The sequence below is a fragment of the Tenrec ecaudatus genome, chromosome 7 (genome assembly GCF_050624435.1).
Source record: "Tenrec ecaudatus isolate mTenEca1 chromosome 7, mTenEca1.hap1, whole genome shotgun sequence".
Taxonomy (NCBI): Eukaryota; Metazoa; Chordata; class Mammalia; order Afrosoricida; family Tenrecidae; genus Tenrec; species Tenrec ecaudatus.
The window spans coordinates 47,293,345-47,312,091 of record NC_134536.1 but is presented as its reverse complement, the minus strand read 5'-3'; the positions used below and the strand labels follow the sequence as shown (position 1 = coordinate 47,312,091).

The following is an 18,747-nucleotide window of genomic DNA, read 5'->3' as shown; positions in this document are numbered from 1 at the left end:
TGACCTATCCTTAATTTGAATTAGCATATTTAATTGTCCTCTTTCCATCCCCACGCCTTAATTTTATGTGAATATAATAAACAACAAAGGAACATACATATATCTCAAACATGTCTTCGTACTTTTCAACTTAAAGCATTATAAAGTTATCAAGAAACAGAGTGGAGAATCTTGTGATTCATTTGCATCTGATTATGGTGACATATACGATAGGGGAGGGTTATCTTCTATTCTTAGATTTCACATATTGCAAAGCTTGCCAAAGGATCTGTAAAACATCAACTGAATCATACATTTACTTGGGCAAAGGGTGGGAAAAGTAGACTTATCTAACATTTTATATTTAAAAGATTCTGTAGATGAATCCTGATTCAAAGGGAATAAACACAGTTCAAACTCTAAAGGACTCCAGATTTTATGGAGAAGGTACCTGGCTGATCTCTGAAACTCTATCCCCTGAAGTCTTCTTAAAATCACACAAGAGCTTACCTTAAGTAGTAGAAAACAATTGTCTTCCTTGAACAATATGGCCTTTTATATGAGTTAACATTGAAAACAGTAACTGGAGAGATTAGCAAGGAACCTCTAGGGGGCAGTGAATGTATGTTAATGGAGAACAACTCAGAAAAGGAGATCAAGAATGGAGGCACAGCTCAAAGAACAGATTCATCATCACTAAACCCTTCGAGTAGAAAGTGTTGAGTTAGTGCATGATTTGCTATGGACAGTCTCAACCACCACAACGAAGTAAAGATGTCTATAATTGTTAGTGTCACACTTCAGATGTCACCGGCTTTTTAATTTTTTATTGGCACCTAACTTGCTGTGAGTTGGCATTGACTCAACAGCATTGAGTTTGTTTGGAAGACCTCGGGTCCCTTCTTCACAATTCATTTTATGTACAGCTCCCAGTGAATCTGAGCTGGGGCCATAACTCCAGTCACTTCTCTGCTTAAGGAACAAAATAGCCAAAGCCAAATGAATTGCCATTGAGTCCATTCCAACAGAGCCTCCTCCACTTGCATGTGTTACCTCCTACAGGTGGCATCTACATTTCACTCAACTTTCAGCTTTGGCAGCCCCAAGAGTAACATTTTGGAAACATATCCCCCACTTCTTTTCTTTCTCCCAGCTGTTCTCTTCTTGCACACTGTCCTCTTGGTAAACAGAGGGCACTGTTGGAAGGAAGAGCCTGGACCAGCAAGGAGAGGAGGGGAGGCCAACTCATCACTTTCAGCCATAGAAGGGATGTGGGAACTCTAAAATACAGAAGGAAACGCAACGAGGAAAGTGTTTCATAGTTTCTTCCCCCCCTCTCCTGGCAGGGGATGACCTACTCAAATGGTGGGTGTAGATTAAGGAGATAGCTTTTACTACATTTCCCATCCTCTATCCCCATCATAGCGCAGCATGATCCAAGTAAAACGTCCATGGTGGAGCACTGGTGGGATAATACATTGTTGGTCTGCTAACTCTAAGCCCAGCAGCTTGAAATCACCAGCTGAGTGGGAGAAAGACGAGCCTTTCTACTCCTGAGAAAAGAGTTATGGGGCCAGAAATCCACAGGGTAGTTCTACTCTGTCCTATAGGATCACTGTGAGTGGGCATCAACTCAATGGCAGTGAGCTTGAGTTTGGTGTGCTGGCTGGACAGAGTCAAGAGTTCCTCTGTCTCGTGGATCATATTTAGAAGTGCCTTGTGGTTTCATGGCGGAACATTGAGTCAACCAACGATGCTGGTTTAAATAACACGTGATAATACAGAGACACCCAGAGAGTTTGTTGTTGGGCTGAAAAGTATGATGACTATTAAAAATTATACTGTGGTTTGAAGTTAATGGTTAGGTAGCTTTGCCAAAAAGCCATAAATGAAGACAAAAATACTTCAGGAAGGGTAGATCCTGGCCCTTTATTCCTGCCCAAGCCCATTCTCAGAAGGCATCCAAGGAGCACTAGACTGGTATTTGTGACACACTATTTGAGAAGTCAGTTCTTAAGTTTACAGCACAAGAAAACAACCCCCCAAATGAACACCTCCTTTCCCCATCTCCAGATTTAATAAAGGATGGTTTAAATCTACATTGCATTAAAGAACATACCCTTTCTCCCCCCCCCCCCACAAAAGGAACCATTTCATTAGAACCAGACATTTATATTACCGATCAACTCTAAGAAAGACATAACTGTGTTTGGGGATTTATTTTTGTCTTCTCCAGAAGCTCAAAACATATCACTGTGGACGGATTTTGAATTAATCCCATTACAAGTAAGACTAGTACACCTACCTTCCTCACATTTCTTTGTCATTCTCTAATATTCTATTAAATTGGTATTTATTAGGGCTGTACAAGGATAAACTGGGGAAAGCACAGCAAATAAAAAATGTACAGTAACTACATTATCTGGAAAGATACTTTCAAGCTGTGTAATAAATCCTAATTACATAGAAAAGAAATGAGAGTACATATTACTTTGGCCCCACTAAAAACTAATCATTTGTTAGTCTCATTCTATCGAATGGCTTAAACACCGTGCCTCATCTCATAATTAGAGAGAATGGATCCTGATTTTTAACTTGCTTTTGAGCATAGTACGCCATTTGAACAAATAGAATTTGTCTTTCCTACTTGCCTCATCTACATTATATAAAACCCAAAGTTATTAGCAAATTTTTAAATATCAAGCTACTCCAAAAGTTTTTTTCTTTAAACTAGCTTGTTTCCCTGATTAGCAAAATGATATTTTTAAAGAAAAATGCAGCACAATAACATTCACACCTAAATTTTAATTATTCTTTTATATTCTAAGAACACTCCTATGTTCAGTATGCACGAATGGTTAAAACGGGTTTGAAAACACAGTCCACAAATTATTTGACATCCTTCCACTAGGGGGCGATGGTCTAGGTTTATTCATCCTGAAAGAAGGCAGGCTAAGACTGCCTGGACTTAATAGCATGTGGTGAAAGTGAGTTGCTTGTGGACCTCCATCAGCACAAACAATATAGCTTCCACCTGCTTTCCCTGACTCACTTGAGTGGAGGCCGCAGGTGCAATGAACACGTCTGAGTACTGTGAAGCAGCCATTGTGTAAGGAAGACGCAAGAAGAAAGCACTTTGCTTGGCAGCCCTGGTCTTAAGAGTACTTACAACCTGGCGGAGAGAAGTGAGTGAAGGGATTTCTTGCGCCCACCAATGACCCATCCTCAGCCATCGAGTCTCTCCAAGTGAGGACCTGGACATCGTGCATCAGAGACCAGCATTTCCTGTGATTTCCTCTCAGAATAGGTGAAGAGAACAGGGAAGTGTAACAAAACCATTGCTGTATGCTATTAAATGTGGAGTTTATTAGACAGCAATAGTAGTTAGAATACTAGACTTTCTTTGCACTTCTCAATATTCCGTATTTTACAAGGAAAGAATGAAAAGAATAAAATGTGAACTTTGTCTGAAATATACTTTCATCTAAAATTGAATGTCTGAGATGATTTACATAGAAAAATGATATCACTAAGGCTTTACATATATGTCACATATATGTCTTATGTCTGAGTGCTTTGGACTGTTTCATAACAAATATTATTATAACGTTTTGAATACATTTATGGAAGTCTATGAAATAGTCAAAGTTTAATAACTCAAATTTATATAAATTACACATTAAGATAACCCAGAAGGAAAGATTACAAAATACATTTCATACAAAAACATGGGCTAGTCAGGCTCTTCTCTGTAGCTCTGGTCCTTATCATGGGACAATCAAGCTCCTTGGCTTATCAAGTTGAAGAGTTTGGTCAAATGAATACATGCACTTTCATGGCTAATTTTTCACATTATAGAAACTGTCATAGGATAATATTTTCATGGAATAGAATGTACATTCCAGATGGAATCACAGAAAGAGAAGTGTCAATAATATATACTCAAGGTCACAGTTTAAGTTTTAGCACTTATATAGATAATACTTGCTTAAAAGAAATTCAAATTAAAGTGGAAAATGACAAGATTGTTTCAAACATTGCTATTATCAATTACTGATAAAGACAGGGAAAATAGTCTACCCAAAGTCTGTTAACATTGCTCAGAAATAACAAAATAACCATAAGTCAAGACATGGCTACACATACATTTTTAGTAATATTTTTAATATTGCAACATTGTGTTTCTATTTCCGCTCAAGCGAATTACCAGATGCCATGGCTTAAAAGAAGACTTATGTATTGTCTTCTGGTTCCAGCGGTCAGAATCCAGTATGAGTCTGAGTTAAAATCAAGGGGTTGGCAAGATTGTGTTTCTTCTGAAGATTGGTTTCATTGGCTTTTCTAGCTTCTGGGAGCCGCATGCATTTCCTTGGCCAGGGGTCAGTCCTCTATCTACGGATCCAGTGTAAGAGGTTTGAGACTTTCACCTTGAAGTTCTTTGACCCTTCCTCCAATGTGATTTGATTTTTCTCTATCAGTCAAACAAGGTATTCAATGTTACAGGCTCACGTGATTATGGCGAGTATCTAGGGGCGTCTGCCCATCTCAAGGTCTTCCTTCAGTCACAGCTATAAAGTCTTTTTTTTCCTTTAGGAAAGCTAACGCATTCACAAGTTTCAGGACTGAGAGTATTACTATATTTGGGGGAAGGACATTATTCTGCCTACCATCTATAGGTCTAAGAAAATTATATAAATTGAGATACTTGCATATAGTGGACCATTATAGTCAGTAAAGAAAATTATATAAATTGAGATACTCGTATAACGTGGACTATTATTAGTCAGTAAAGCTATGCTGTATATAAGGAGACATGTTGGCCCAGTGGTAAGTGCTCAGCTGCTAACCACACAGTTTCGGTGGAAGCCACCAACGGCTCCACAGGAGAAAGATGGGACAGTCGGCGTCCATGAAGATTTGCAGCCTTGGAAACGACATAGGACAATCCTACTTTGTTCTACAGGGGAGATGGGAGTCTGAGTAAATTCTACTCTCCCACTGTCGAGTCCACTCGGACTCCTTGCTGCCCTGTGGGGCTGAGTGTATCTATCCCACAGGGTTCCCAAGTCTGTCAATCATGAAAACACCCAGCCTCCCTTATCTTTCTTCTGTGGAGCACAGGGCAGGTCTGAACCTTTGACCTTGTGCTTAACTGCCCAGGGCTTACCTCTATTTCTTGTAAGAGCTCTTTAATGGACTCCATGGCCTAGGTTTTTAGTATGTAATTTAATGGTTTTAACAATTTGCGACATTAATACACAGGTGTGTCTCTAACAGCTTTATGTATATTGACCCATTTAATTACTCCTCCCCATAACTCTTTACATTAATTTTCTCTCCATTTCACAGAATACTGAGGGTCAGAGATTTTAATAATTTGCCCAAGATTACATAGGAAAGTGGCTTGGTTTGGACTTTCTGACTGCAAAATACATGCACATAATAGTTCAGCACTTGGTTGTCCTGGATCTAATGCAACGGTTCTCAACTTGGGGGTCACAACCCCTTTGGGGGTTGAGAGACCCTTTCAGAGGGGTTGCCTGATTCATAACAGTAGCAACATCACGGTTATGAAATAGAAACAAAAATAACTTTATCGTTGGGGGATGACCACAACATGAAGAACTGTATTGAAGGGTCGCGGCATTAGGAAGGCTAAGAACCACTGATCTAATGTTAAGTAAAATCAAGGTAAATTGCTTCTGTTCATTATAATCCCACGGTTAAAATTAAAAAAGGTTAATCAAAAACGAGAAATTATCTGATTGAACATATAATTCTTTTGTTTTTAAGCCACATGCACTTTGCAGTGAAAAGCCTGCATGTGGAACATATTTCCAGTGGTGACTTTGGCGACTCTAAAGACTATGACTTTCTGTTCTGAAGGACCGTGAATGGAGACCGAGTGAAAGCAGGCACAGCTAAATTGTTCATTGGTGTTGCAGAGCCAGGCTGGAGCTTTTGCTCCAGCAGAAGCGGCAGAGGGCAAGGGGATAGGGACTGGGCAGGCTGCACTGTGAATCTATGCAGTACATGAGCTGTTCTCAGAGATCCATGGGACAACGGGTGTGAAACCACCTTGAAACGTACTTTAAGGTAGGACACTGTGGCAAGCCAGATGGAGGTCTGGAGCAAGCAACACATCTCTCCCCATAGAAACAACGTAATTAGCAATAGTCATGTCACCAGACCAGCCAACCAAAAGCCTGGAAGACATTACAGAGCTGAACAGTATATGAAACCCATAGTAAGTGAAATAGATATCTCCCTGTCTTCATGGTCTTCTAGTGGAAACTTGGCTGTCCCTTCCAGTATGGAGCTCAGATCCAGGGATCAGAGAAAATGAAGGATGTAGTCACTTTCAAGGATGGAAGTGCATCCCTAAGGGGAGCACCTGCTCATCCATGAGGCCTCGTCGGCACATTTTTAAAAAAACACTTTATTAGGAACTCATACAACTCTTATCACAATCCATGCATGCATCAATTGTGTAAAGCACATCTGTACACTCTTTGCCCTCATCATTTTCAAAGCATTTGCTCTCCACTTAAGCCCTTTGCATCAAGTCCTTTTTTCCCCTCCCTCCTCCCTCATGCGCCCTTGATAACTTATAAATTATTATTTTGTCCTATCTTGCCCTGTCCAGCGTCTCCCTTCACCCCCTTTTCTGTTGTTCGTCCCCCAGGGAGGAAGTCACATGTAGATCCTTGTAATCGGTTTCCTCTTTCCAACCCACTCTCCCTCTACCCTCCCAGTATCGCCCCTGGTCCTGAAGGTATCATCCGCTCATTGGCACATTGCTGATGGGTGTGATACAAATTAGAGATAACACGTGTGTTTGTTCTTCTAAATGGAAAACAATGAAATTAGGTAGTTGACTCAATTAGAATGACTGTTCTCGCAGATAATTGAAGCAGCATTTTATACCTTCTTCTAGTACATTTTACAACCACCATCTTTGTAGGGAATTCCAAAATGTGCCTGGACAGTATAACAGTGCAATAGTCTGTAAACAGATTGGGATGACACATCAATGTGTTTACACACCTATTTCTGCCACCAAGAACCTGTATTTGATTTATTGCTTATTTCTTTAAGCGCTGGCTTCTCTATCTTTAAAATGGGCATCATGCTAATTTTCAGTTTTCCTTCCTGATAGCATGTCAAAGGAATGAGAGGACAGAGCCTTGCCAGCCTCCTTTCTATGGAGCTTTCTGACTGTCCATCTCCCAAGAGAGAATGAATGGGAACAATGTGGGTGTAGTACCCCAGGTAGTGGATGCACACAGTAAAGGTCACCATTCAACCAGGTGTGGTGCATCCTCCTGAGAATTCTGAGTGTTGCCAGATTTGGAATAAATACCCCTGGATGTTACTTTAAGTTGCTTTCTCATGGAGCAGAAAGTCTCTGACAAAAAGATTTGAATGAAGTCTGTTTTGAAGGTGATCCCAGAAAGCGATATTAAAACAGTGGTAAAAGGAAGCAAGAGAAGGAAGTTAACCCAGGGTGGATGAGGGAGAGGATAACTGCACTGTGGACAATTAGTGCTCTGTCCATGTGGGAATCCTGATGGTGTAGCCAAGAGTGTGTGTAGATCCCTATCTGGTCACTGACGAAGCTGGAGCATCTATGCACGAACTCTCACCTGCTATGGGGTGAGTACTGTTCTGGGCTGTTACTCAGCTGAAGAGCAGAGTTCCTCACAGTGGGCCACAGTGCCCCCTTGGGAACGCTAGAAAGAATGGAGGAGGGGGTGTCCCATGTTGGGCTGATAACCACTAGGCCTGCAGTATGAAACCACCTGCCATGAAGTAGGAGAAAACTGAGACTTTCTACTAACATGAATTAGTTTTGTAACCCCCCTGGGGCAGTTCTACTGCCCTATAGGGTCACTGAGTTTATGACAACTAGATGGCTTTGAGGCACTTTGTCCTGGATTACAGACTATAGTAGGAAACATTCTTAATTGCTGGGGGAGAGGGGGAGTTGAGTATTTTATATTCCCTGAAAAGGAGGCAGTAGGCTGAGTAGTTTGGGTACCTATGCTCTGAGCAAAGCAGAAAGAAAATAGGTGTGAAATACTAGGGTACTCAGAAGCTTTAGCGAACACCCTACTTTCCATTTACCTTCATGGCCTGAAGAATTCTCAGGCGGCTTCTGGTTGCACGGCAAAAGCCATGACAATTTATGAAGGGAGCCACCAGAAGCCATTACTGCTATTATAAGAAAAGGTAACCGAATCCTGGCAGCCTGGCAGCAGCCTCATGGCCAGCATGAATGTACACATCTTTGTTTGACGATGCAAAATACACCCTGGGACAGCAAATGGAAAGCTGTGGGTGCAAAGGCCAAACGATAGCAAAAATCAAAATCACTGTGACTAGACTCACTGACTTGTTCATCATCACTGTCTTTACTATCCCTGACTTTAGTTTCACCAAAGATGTGGAACATCCACTACCTGCCATAGGTAAGAACACCTTATTTGGCTTTTCTGGTTTCCTTAAACACTGAAAGGTACTTTTTAGAGGGAAAGCCAATTCACAGATGGGGTGATTATATGTAGGCACAGCCATATCAGTAAAGCATGCATCCTGAAAATTTAACAAATCAAATCCCTCTTCACTCTCCAGAACAGGCCATTTCTGAAAACTCAATCCCAGCCATCTGAAGGATGGGAGCCCTATGCCCGATACCGTTCCTTTGCTCATTATAAGGGTTATAATCTTTATTCAAAAGATGTCATCATTTGAGGTTCCCAGAATACTTACCTCACACTTCCCCGCCCCCATAAAGCCAAATCCCCCAACTGAGACAAAATGTTCTGACACGATGGTTTCACCGATCTTAGTCTCTGAAGAGGTTATGGGAAAGGCTTGCGGTTCATGTTCAAGTGTAGTCAAGTCAGTGGACTCATGGCAACATCCTACGTACACAGATCAACAAGCACTGCTTCTGAGGGACCGGCCGCTGAATGATCTGAACCGTCCACCTTTCAGTTACTGATCCAGTGCTTAACCACACACGTGCTACTCAGGAACCGGTACCTGGTACCCTAAACCATGCTTTCCCATCAACCACAACCCACGCACTGGGCATGTACCCCCACTTCCTTCCAAAGGCTCAGATCTCAGGAATTTCCACATCGCATTCACGGGGAAATTGTTTTGGGTTGTTTTCCATAGTTGCTTGGGATGTATAAGAAACTTGATCCTTGGGTACCAAGTATCTAGCGGGCCCTAGGGGGCCGCCCTAGATGGGTTGCTGATAGTGCCCTTCAGCTTTTTGCCCGCAGGTGGCAGCAGCGGGCTCCGAAGCATCTCTACAGGTACCCGGCCGCCCGGCCCGGCTTCCGGCAGGCGTTCGGAGCGGAGCAGGGAGCAAGCCCCGCTGGGAAGCCGCCCCGAGCCGGGACCGCCCGAGAGGCTGAGCTGTGCAGCGCGAAAACTGCCCCTGAGCCTTTAATAGGTCGAATGAAAACAAACAAGTTTGCGTGAAAACAAACAACTCATTGCACCTGGGTTCCCCCGCTTCTTAATTCCCTCACCAACTCCCGCAGCCCCCGTCCCTCTCCACCAGCCGCCACTGCCCGGTAAGGCTGCGCGCCGGGGCCCCGGCAGACCCGAGCGCGGAGCCGGAGCGGGGCCCGGCGCTGGGCAGCGGGTCGGCGGCCGTGGGGCCCTTCAGCCGGCCTCGGGTCTCCTGCCCGCTCCGGGGGCCTGGGCTGCACCCCGGGGTGGTGGGGCCCCTGCGACCCGTCCTCACCCTCCGACGCGAGTGCGGGGCTCGACCGCGGGAGGCGCACGGAGCGGAGCCGAGCCGCGCAGCCCCGGCGACGCAGCCCGGGCTCCCGGCCCGCAGCCCCGCGGCGCCCTCCGCCGCAGCGCCCGCGCCCGCGCAGCTCCATCCCGCCCCGACCCGCGTCGGCCGCGCCCGCGCTCGGAGAAGTTGACGCTCCGGGAGGGGCGGCGGCGCGGCTGAAGGAGCCGCGGGAGGAGGCGGGTTCCCCGGCGGGGCGAGGGGAGGGGCGGCGCCGCAGCGGGGCTCGGCGCGGAGCGGGCTGCACTGCGAGCCGCCGAGCCCGCCGCCCCCGCCCCGCCCGGGGGGCCCGCCGCGCCGCGCCGGGCGCAGAGCAGCCGCGGGCGGCGCCCAGAGGCCGACGGCGCCCCGCGCGCGCTGCTGCCGCCCCCGGAGCCGGCGCGGCGCGAGCGCGGGGCGAGCGCGCGTCGGGCGGCGGCCGCGCTGAGGGGCGCGCGGAGCGGCGGGGGGAAACTTCGCGGGCAGATGCCCGAGGGCGCGGCGGCGCGGCCAGGCTGCCAGTGCTGCTCCCGCGGGCCCCGGGCGCGGCGAGTGCGCCGAGCGACTGAAGGTATGTGCGGCGGGCGCGGCCCGAGCTGCCGCCGCCGCCGCCGCCGCCCCAGCGGGTCCTAATGCCTGTCACTTCCCAGGACGCCAGCCGCGGCAGCCCGGAGCCCCCGAGCCCTCGGCAGGTCTGCCCGTCCTTCCCCGCGCTCTGATTGGATAAAGTGGGTGCTCGACGGTGGCCGACGTGGGACAGTCTGGCTGTGGCAGGGGTCTCGGAAACCATGGGTTATTGCAGTGGCAGGTGCACGCTTATCTTTATCTGTGGCATGCAACTGGTAAGTGACACTTGGGTCCTCTTATTCTGGAATGTGTCTTTGCGAGCGTGGCTCGGGGAGTGCAGGGAAGGGGCTGCCATTGAGGAGAACGGAAGGAAACGAAGAGAAAATAGAAAAGGTGACAGATATACTGCCTGTATTGGGAATGATTTCTTGGAGACGCACTGGGAGGCACAGGCGATCGGTGCTTTCCACCCCCACCTATTTCGGTCTCTCGGAAGACAGTTTGGCAGGTGCGGGTTAAACTTGTTGTCTTTAATTGCTTTCAGCAAAGCAAGGGGTAGCTCTGGTTCCTTTATGCTTTGCATCTCGATTAGCGCAGCAACGTGGCTGTCACATATAAGTAATGTGCTATACAGGTGCTTTAATAGGATTAGGGAATTTTTGACTTCTTCATGGGCTCGTCTTTGCTTCTCCATGGACATGTGTTATATTTTTAGAAAGATATTGTCTTATAAGTACAGTGCTCTAACAAATCCCTATGTAGGGCAATTGTTACCTTTACAGCAGTCTCATCCAGAAGTCACATTGAGTTTTTAAAAGTAGGCAGATTAAAGAGAACGACGTGGATGAACTCAGCAACACCATTGCCACACAGCGAACTGGTAACCTTTAAATCACACTTATTTCAAATGATTTCCAGTGGAAAACATTCTGTCTGATACGGAGTGTGTGGTTGCTCCTGAAATATCTGCCATTGTCAGATCCCATGGGATGTACTTTTGGAGGAATTTCGTACAGTTGCAAAAAATGAAGAGCCAATAATGCAGACCTTGTGCGCCTCAATTTCAGTTCCCGAGGGGCAGTGAATAGATGGGCTGAGGAGAGTAGAGGTGAAAAACTATTACCCTATGTGGATAATTTGCTCATTCCTGTTATCAAATAGCTTCCCTTGGAAAGTATAAGCTATTCTAAACTACTGCTTTCTAACAATTGTTTCATAAGGACTGAAAGGACTAGCTATACGAAGAAGATTCCTCAGATCCCCAAATGTAAAGTGTTCAAAGAAGCCCGGATTTGCTACTGGAAGTGGCAGTAGCAAACCTTAGGTGTTCTTCGTAGTTGATCTGTTGCCACAAAGCTTGTGCGTGTGTGTTGTTGCTGTTTCATATTTAGCTGAAGCAGTGCCGTTTTTGTTGTGCTTTGTCTCGGTATGATTTTTAGTTTCCATAGAAGTTATTGGGAAGTGTATGTTTTGACCTATGAATTACTTATGCACTTGGAGGTATGAAAAAACATGTGGGAGTGGAAACATGGCTGTAAGATTTCCCACGATGTTGGGTGAGCCAGTTCATTTCTTGGTGCCACGGGCTAACATTTTGCAATAAAGGGTTTTCACTGTGAAGGCTGAAGCTAAGCAGAACCAGGAGAGAGAGGGCAGATGCTGTTGGTAAGTCACTCATTAGGCCGAGCATGCCAAATTGTGTACATCATTTAAAACCATTCTTACATTCATGTGTGATTCAGTTTGCTAACTCACTGGCAAAAGCATATTATAAGGATGAGTGGGTGGGTAGGAGCATTCGTGCATACTTTTTAAAATGTGCTTTAACTTTTAATCATTTAATACAGCAGGATGTTATTATGGCTAATGTAGGCATTCAATCTATATGATGGCTGATAAAACCCTTGGAGAACTTAAATAACTTTCCCAAACTACAAGTTTACGGATAGTGAAAGTTAATGTGCAAAGTAATCTGACAATGCTAAAGGTTAGTTTCTCCTGTGTATGTGGGCACACTCATGTATGAGTGCCCGCCTGCCTGCATGCGTGCACCAGAGTCCTGGAGGAGTGCTACATCACTCAGGAGCCAGAGATTCCGAATCCTGGCTGAGCTCTCTAACGCATTAGAGACAGCTGTTCCCAAGGGGGGCTCAATCTAAGAAACACATATCTAAATCCAAAGGAGGTATTTTATACTCTCCAGGGAATTTTTCCCCCTTTCAGAATTTTTGTTCCACCAGGGTATTATAATTAGCAGCCATGTTAACGCGGAGGCAGAGCAAACAACAAAGGACAAAGAAAGTCCAATTGGTCTGATCTGATGAGCTCACCTTAAAGGACCTCAGAGATCACTGGTCTTTATTTGAGTCTTAAAAATGTAGTGTCTGATTTGAAATAAAATAATCATTTTGCAAATTAATAATGAAAAAAACCGTATTACTCAATGGGTATGTATAAATGTCTTTCTTTGCTCTCTGTACATTTTTCATTTAAAACTTTGTGGGAGAATGAGCAATTCGGAGTACAGGTTGTTTTACAAATAAGCCAAGTTTTAGAATAAGTATAGTTCAGACATACCATTGATTGACACAGAAGTTTGCACAGGTTTGTTTACTTCAGAAGGGCTTAATGCATATATGTTCTGGTAACACTTACGTGGGCGTGGTGTTTTTGTAGCTGTACAGCAAAGCTTTATAAGGATTGAAGTGAAGTCAAAAGATAATCTAGTTTACAACCTTTCCAAGTTTCAGAAAACACTACCAAATTCTGTAAAGGCAATACTTGTATTTAACGTACCTTCTATTGGTGTGAGTTTGCAGCTAATCTTTGGAGAGGCTGACAGGCAACTCTTGAAACTGTGTAGATGGCGACCCCATTCAGTTGGCTCTTGGTGGAACAGGTACAGTGCTTCACTCCTTTAATGAGTGAGGGCCAGAGACATCTACCTGTCAGCATTCGACACCTCTGCTTTTAATTACGTTAAAGGTGCATTTAAGAAAGTATTTGGCAGATGACCCGTTTGGGTAGCATACATTAGTATGCTTAAATCAAGGATTGAGTTTATCACACAGGAATGTAGGAACCTTAGGAGTCAGCAAAGGCTTCCATTTTATGAAAGCGTGCTTATAGGTGCACATCATGAATGGACACCTCTTCCCGCTATGGCTAGATCAACTTCAGATTTAGGATGATTCCTGTCAAAAGGAGTGTGATCTCCGGAGCAGATTCACTCCATGTACGGCATGCAGAGTTTAAGCTCATAGCCTGCAGAAGGTAATTTCTTTTTATCATTGCTGTCCGTAATGCCCAGAAACACAAGATTTCAGATCGTAACAAAAATCATCATTTAATTTGGGGTGTGAATGGGAGGCTAGCGGTTGAAGGCAACAACAATTTAAGTTCTTATTTACAACTTTCAGCAGCTTGTGAAGGAGTTTTTGCTGCTTTTTAAATTGTGTCATGTTTGGTAGAATCAAAGAGTTCTTTATAGAAATAATAAAAAGAATGAATGCTCAGTTACTTCCCGGTGAAAAATCACTCAGTTTTTAACTTGCCAGTACAGACTTAGGTTAGGTTGCTAAGACTCTTTTTTTTCAGTGCAAGGGAAAGACACTCACTCCCGTGTTCTTCCTCACAGCTTGGTTGTATGTGCCACACGCTCGGGAGAAAAAGTCTGATTTACATTCAACAAATTCACACTTGAAAATGCCGTTCTTACCGTGTACTTTATGAACTACAGCTAACTTGAAGCAGGTGCAGCTCGCTAGCAGCTTAGTACACCTGTGTGCGGCTGTCTGCAGAAGCACATTCGAAGCTTGATCAAGAATCATCAGTTGCTTTCTCTTGCAGTGATCAGTGTTTTCCGAGTTGAACCTTCATCAAAGCAGAAGACCATGAAGTCTAGAAGGAATGGCCCAAAGCAGGCTTGTTCTAAGGACAGAGTATTTCATTGCTGCCCATCATGGTTCTGCTCAGTGTTCATTTGTACCTGCTAGGATCATATTGTAGAAAATAAAGCCTTGCCATCAAATGGCTTAAAAGTGGAAATAGGATTATATGAGATTTCCGGGATACTTTTGGCAAATTTGACCCTTCTTCAAAAGCTCAGTCCTGTAAGAAAACAAAGCGCTCACCCATATCTGTTCCTGGCAAGTGGACTCTCAAGCCTTACAACCCTGTCAAGTGGAAGTCGCCCCTCAGGTGCCCAATGCTGTCAATCTTTAAGCAAGCAAACTGCCCTCTGTTCTCCGGGGGGAGCCATGGTTAGGCTCCAACTGCCAATGGTTCAGTTGGCAAGTGAGTTCTTAACTGCTCATCCCTACCAGGCCTCTTTCTAGACCTTACCTACCGGACACCCTTCTGTGCAGAGAAGTTTAAAGTTCGGATTCCAGTTCCATTGATGATAATATCTATGGCTGTTCACTTGACTTACCAGATTCATGGCAAAGGTTGGGAAGCCCCATATAACATTTCAGATATTTATGGTGCGGAAATATGCTACAGATGGCTAAACTGTGAAGTGATACCTCTTCTCGATCCTTGTTAATGTGTTCTACTTTTACCCTAACATTGGTCATACATGTTTTATATCTAATTTAGTCTTTCATTGTAGTTTAGCTATACTCTGCTTTTCTAATGTTGATCCAAAAAATGTAAAAAAACCAAAAACTTATGAGAATTTTATTTTATGGCCCAGTTCTCTTGTCACACTAAAAAAATAAGTGGCAGCTCCTTCCCCCCCCACCCCATGCACCTCAAGTTTTAAAGAGCCAACCGTGCAGAGCTGTTCCCTTGCTTTCTCAAATAGAGGCTTGAGTGGGCAGCATCCCCTTGCAGAGTGTCAGAGCCATCCCTGGCCTGCAGCTCGTCTGTGGGCAGAGGCCCAGAACGAGAGCGGGCACTGCCACCTCCTTTTCTGCTTTCATGCAGTTTCACGTAGGGTCAGATTCTTCACCAGCCAAGTCAAGAATTTCGGATGGGAAGCCAGGAACTCGTTCACAGAGGAGGCCTTCATCCCCAGTCTGTTCTTCCTTGTAAGTGTGTCACTTGAGGAAAGTACAGTCGGTGACAGCATGCTTGAAAACTCACATGTGTGCACTGGCAACACAAGAGACCCGAGTCTCTTATATTAATTGCCTTGAGTATTTGGATGTACTATTAATGCCTGGAATGTAAAAAGTTGCGTTTTGGTTATCTTCCTTGGTAGGTGTTTAAGAGTTCAGTGAAATCTTTGCAAAATCAACATTGAAATTAATCTTGCTGTTGATGTGAGATATGAAAATAATAATCTATAACTTGTTAAGGGTTCATGAGGGAGAGAAGGCGGGGAAGGGAAGTGGAAAAATGAGGAGCTGATATCAAGGGCTCAAGTAGAAAGAAGATGCTTTGAAAATGATGATGGCGGCATATGTGCAAATGTGCTTGACACAACTGATGAATGCATGCATTGTGGTAAGAGATGTAAGAGCCCCCAATAAAAGTATTTAATAATTTTTTAAAAAAAGGAAATGATATTGCTAATACTGGAAATTACAGTTCACATGCCATGAAACACACATGTGAGAAATCAAACACAAGACTCTGAGAAACATCTCTGTTCTGTTTTTTCACCTCTGTGGAGAATCCCTACAATTCTGGCCTTGTTCCCACGTAGGACCTTGATTCTTTTCCAGGGTAAAATGCTCATACCATCAACATACTTTCGTCTAGGGTTACTTTCTACCACCACTGTGAAATGACATGAGCAAATATTTACACATATTTCAGGGTTAAAGTGAACTTAATTTACAACCACTTAAAACGTGTCTAGAACGGAGTAAAAGATGGAAGGTTTCAACAGATGTTTTCTTCCTTTAATATTTCAAGCATGTTCAGCTATGAAAACCTTTCCTATTTAAAGGAACTAGTTGCTTCATCTTTTAGAAAGCAGTGTGTTCCTTTCATTTAAACTCAAACAGGAACTGGGTCTAACAGATAGAAATCATCAAGCATCTCGCCTTATGTAAGTTATAGAGTTTTATTTTTAACCTGGTATAGAAATGGAGTGATTTCAAATGCTAATTTTTTTTTACTTTTTAAGTGACTCTTGTACATTCCCTTCAATACAACCTGTTTGAGAAGTAACAACTAAACTGATTTTTAAAAATGAAGATTTTTCTATAAAACTGTATGCTTGGTAGAAGGCCACTGGAAAACAGGAAGAGCCTTAATAAGACAGAGCGACACCGTGGTTACAGTGGGATCAAATCCGAGTTTCAGAGTTGCACAGGGCCCGGCAACGCTACATTCTGTCGGCATAGTGCCGCAAGGGCCGACTCAAGAGCTCCTTAAAATAGCAACTTTCAGCCTAGATCCATCTGACATCTGCAGCACAGAACAACGGCATGCTTTCAAAATCTGTGTTGGTTTGGTGTGTTGAGTCGCTTCTGACTTGTGGCAACCTTCTGCCCAGCAGAACGATCACTGCTTGGGCCTGTGCCATCCTCAAGTTCATTGCTGTATTTGAATTCATGATCGTTAAAGCCATTGACCCTCTACTTTACTAAGTTGATGCCTTTTTCTAGGCACTGGTCTCTTATAATATGCCTCAAGTTCTTCAGACCAAGTCTTACCATCCTTGCTTCTTGGGATTATTCTGGCTCTACATTTTTCCTGGGCAGATTTGTTTATGCTTTTAGCAATCTGTGTTAGACAGGGTTCTTTAGAGAAACAAAACCAGAATGCTAATAATAATAATAATATATATATACAGATAGATAGATATATAACATAAGAAACAGTTAATTAAATTATAAAGCTGTACAAATGGCTCAGTGCAACTCACTCCCATGAGACAATTGTGAGACACTGGCAGTCCTTCAAGTCTTGAGGGCTGCCTGGTAGTCCTCTGTAGAGAGATTCAGTCAGCAAGGCAGGTCCCCAACAGTCAGTCCCCAGCTCAAGAGATGTAAATTCCAATGGTGTGGCGAAGCAGGTCTTGAAGGAACCTCCAGTTACAGCGACATAGTCCATCGGTTAGGTGTCCCACAGGTAGTGTAGCTTGCAAATTGAGGCACAGAACAAACAAGGCAGCTGCACACTAGTCTGATGATCAAGAGCGTGAGACAAGAAAGACAAGGCTCACAGAGCTATTTATCTCTCCGCCCTTCAATTAATCCCACGTGTTTATCCACCAGGTTGGCACAATAAACTAACTACCTCACAATCTATGCATATTCAATATTCTTAAACAATACCATAATAAAAGGCATCAATTCTTCAGTCTCTGCTGTTCATTGTCTGACTTTTGCTTTATATGAGGCAATTGAAAATACCATGGTGTGGGCCAAGTGTGAATTATGGTAATACTCCAAGAGATCATCTTGCTTTTTAACAATTTAAGGGGCTTTTTGAAGCAGATTTGCCCAATGCAATAAAGTAATACCATTTGATTTATTTTCTTTTTCAAATCATTGTATTGGGGGAATCGTACAACTCTTACCATAATCCATGCATCCATCCATGTGTCAAGCACATTTGTACATATGTTGCCATCTTCATTCTCAAAACATTTGCTTTCTACTTGAGCCCTTGTTATCGGCTGCTCATTTACCTGCTCTTTCCCTTCCCTCCCTCTCTCCCTCCCTCCCTCATGAACCCTTGAAAATTTATAAATTACTTTTTTTTGTCATGTCTTACACTGTCCAATGTATCCCTTCACCCAAGGAGAGGGTTATAGGTCGATCCTTGTGATTGGTTCTCCCTTTCTCACCCACCTTCCCATTCCCCCTGTGCTGTTGCTACTCTCATTATTGGTCCTGAGGAGTTTATGTCCTGGATTCCCTGTGTTTGCAGTTCCTATCTGTACCACTGTATAGCCTCTTGTCTAGCCTGATTTGTACGGTAGAATTGGGATCATGATAGTGCAGGGGGAGAGAGGGGAAGGAAGCATTAAAGAACTAGAGGAAAGCTCTATGTTTCATCAGTGCTATACTGCAACTTGACTGGCTTGTATCCTCCCCGTTAATATGTAGGGGATGTCCAGTTCCCTACAGATGGGGTTTGGGTTTCCACTCCGTACTCCCCTTCATTTACAATGATATGATTTTTTATTCTTTGATATCTGATCCCATCAAAACCTCATGATCACACAGGCTGGTGTGCTTCTTCCATGTGGGCTTTGTTGCTTCTGAGCTAGATGGCCGCTTGTTTATCTTCAAACCTTTAAGACCCCAGACACTACATCTTTTGATAGCCGGGCACCATCAGCTTTCTTCACATTAGCTTATGCATCCACATTGTCTTCAGCAATCATGTTGGGAAGGTGAGCATCATTGAATGCCAGTTTAATAGAACAAAGTGTTCTTACATTGAATGAGTACTTGAGTAGAGGTCCAATGTCCATCTGTTACCTTAATACTAAA

The 18,747-nt window shown here is 43.9% G+C and overlaps 1 protein-coding gene across 1 annotated transcript in view; it reads left to right on the top strand.

Annotated features, from left to right (window-relative positions):
- Positions 1-10,348: 10,348 nt before the first annotated feature.
- Positions 10,349-18,747, top strand: part of NKAIN2 (sodium/potassium transporting ATPase interacting 2) — a 1,177,559-nt gene continuing 1,169,160 nt past the window's right edge. Inside the window, exon 1 of the mRNA XM_075554606.1 lies at positions 10,349-10,620. Within this exon, the coding sequence (XP_075410721.1) occupies positions 10,567-10,620 (54 nt within the window). The 5' untranslated portion in view covers positions 10,349-10,566. The remainder of the gene's footprint in view (positions 10,621-18,747) is intronic.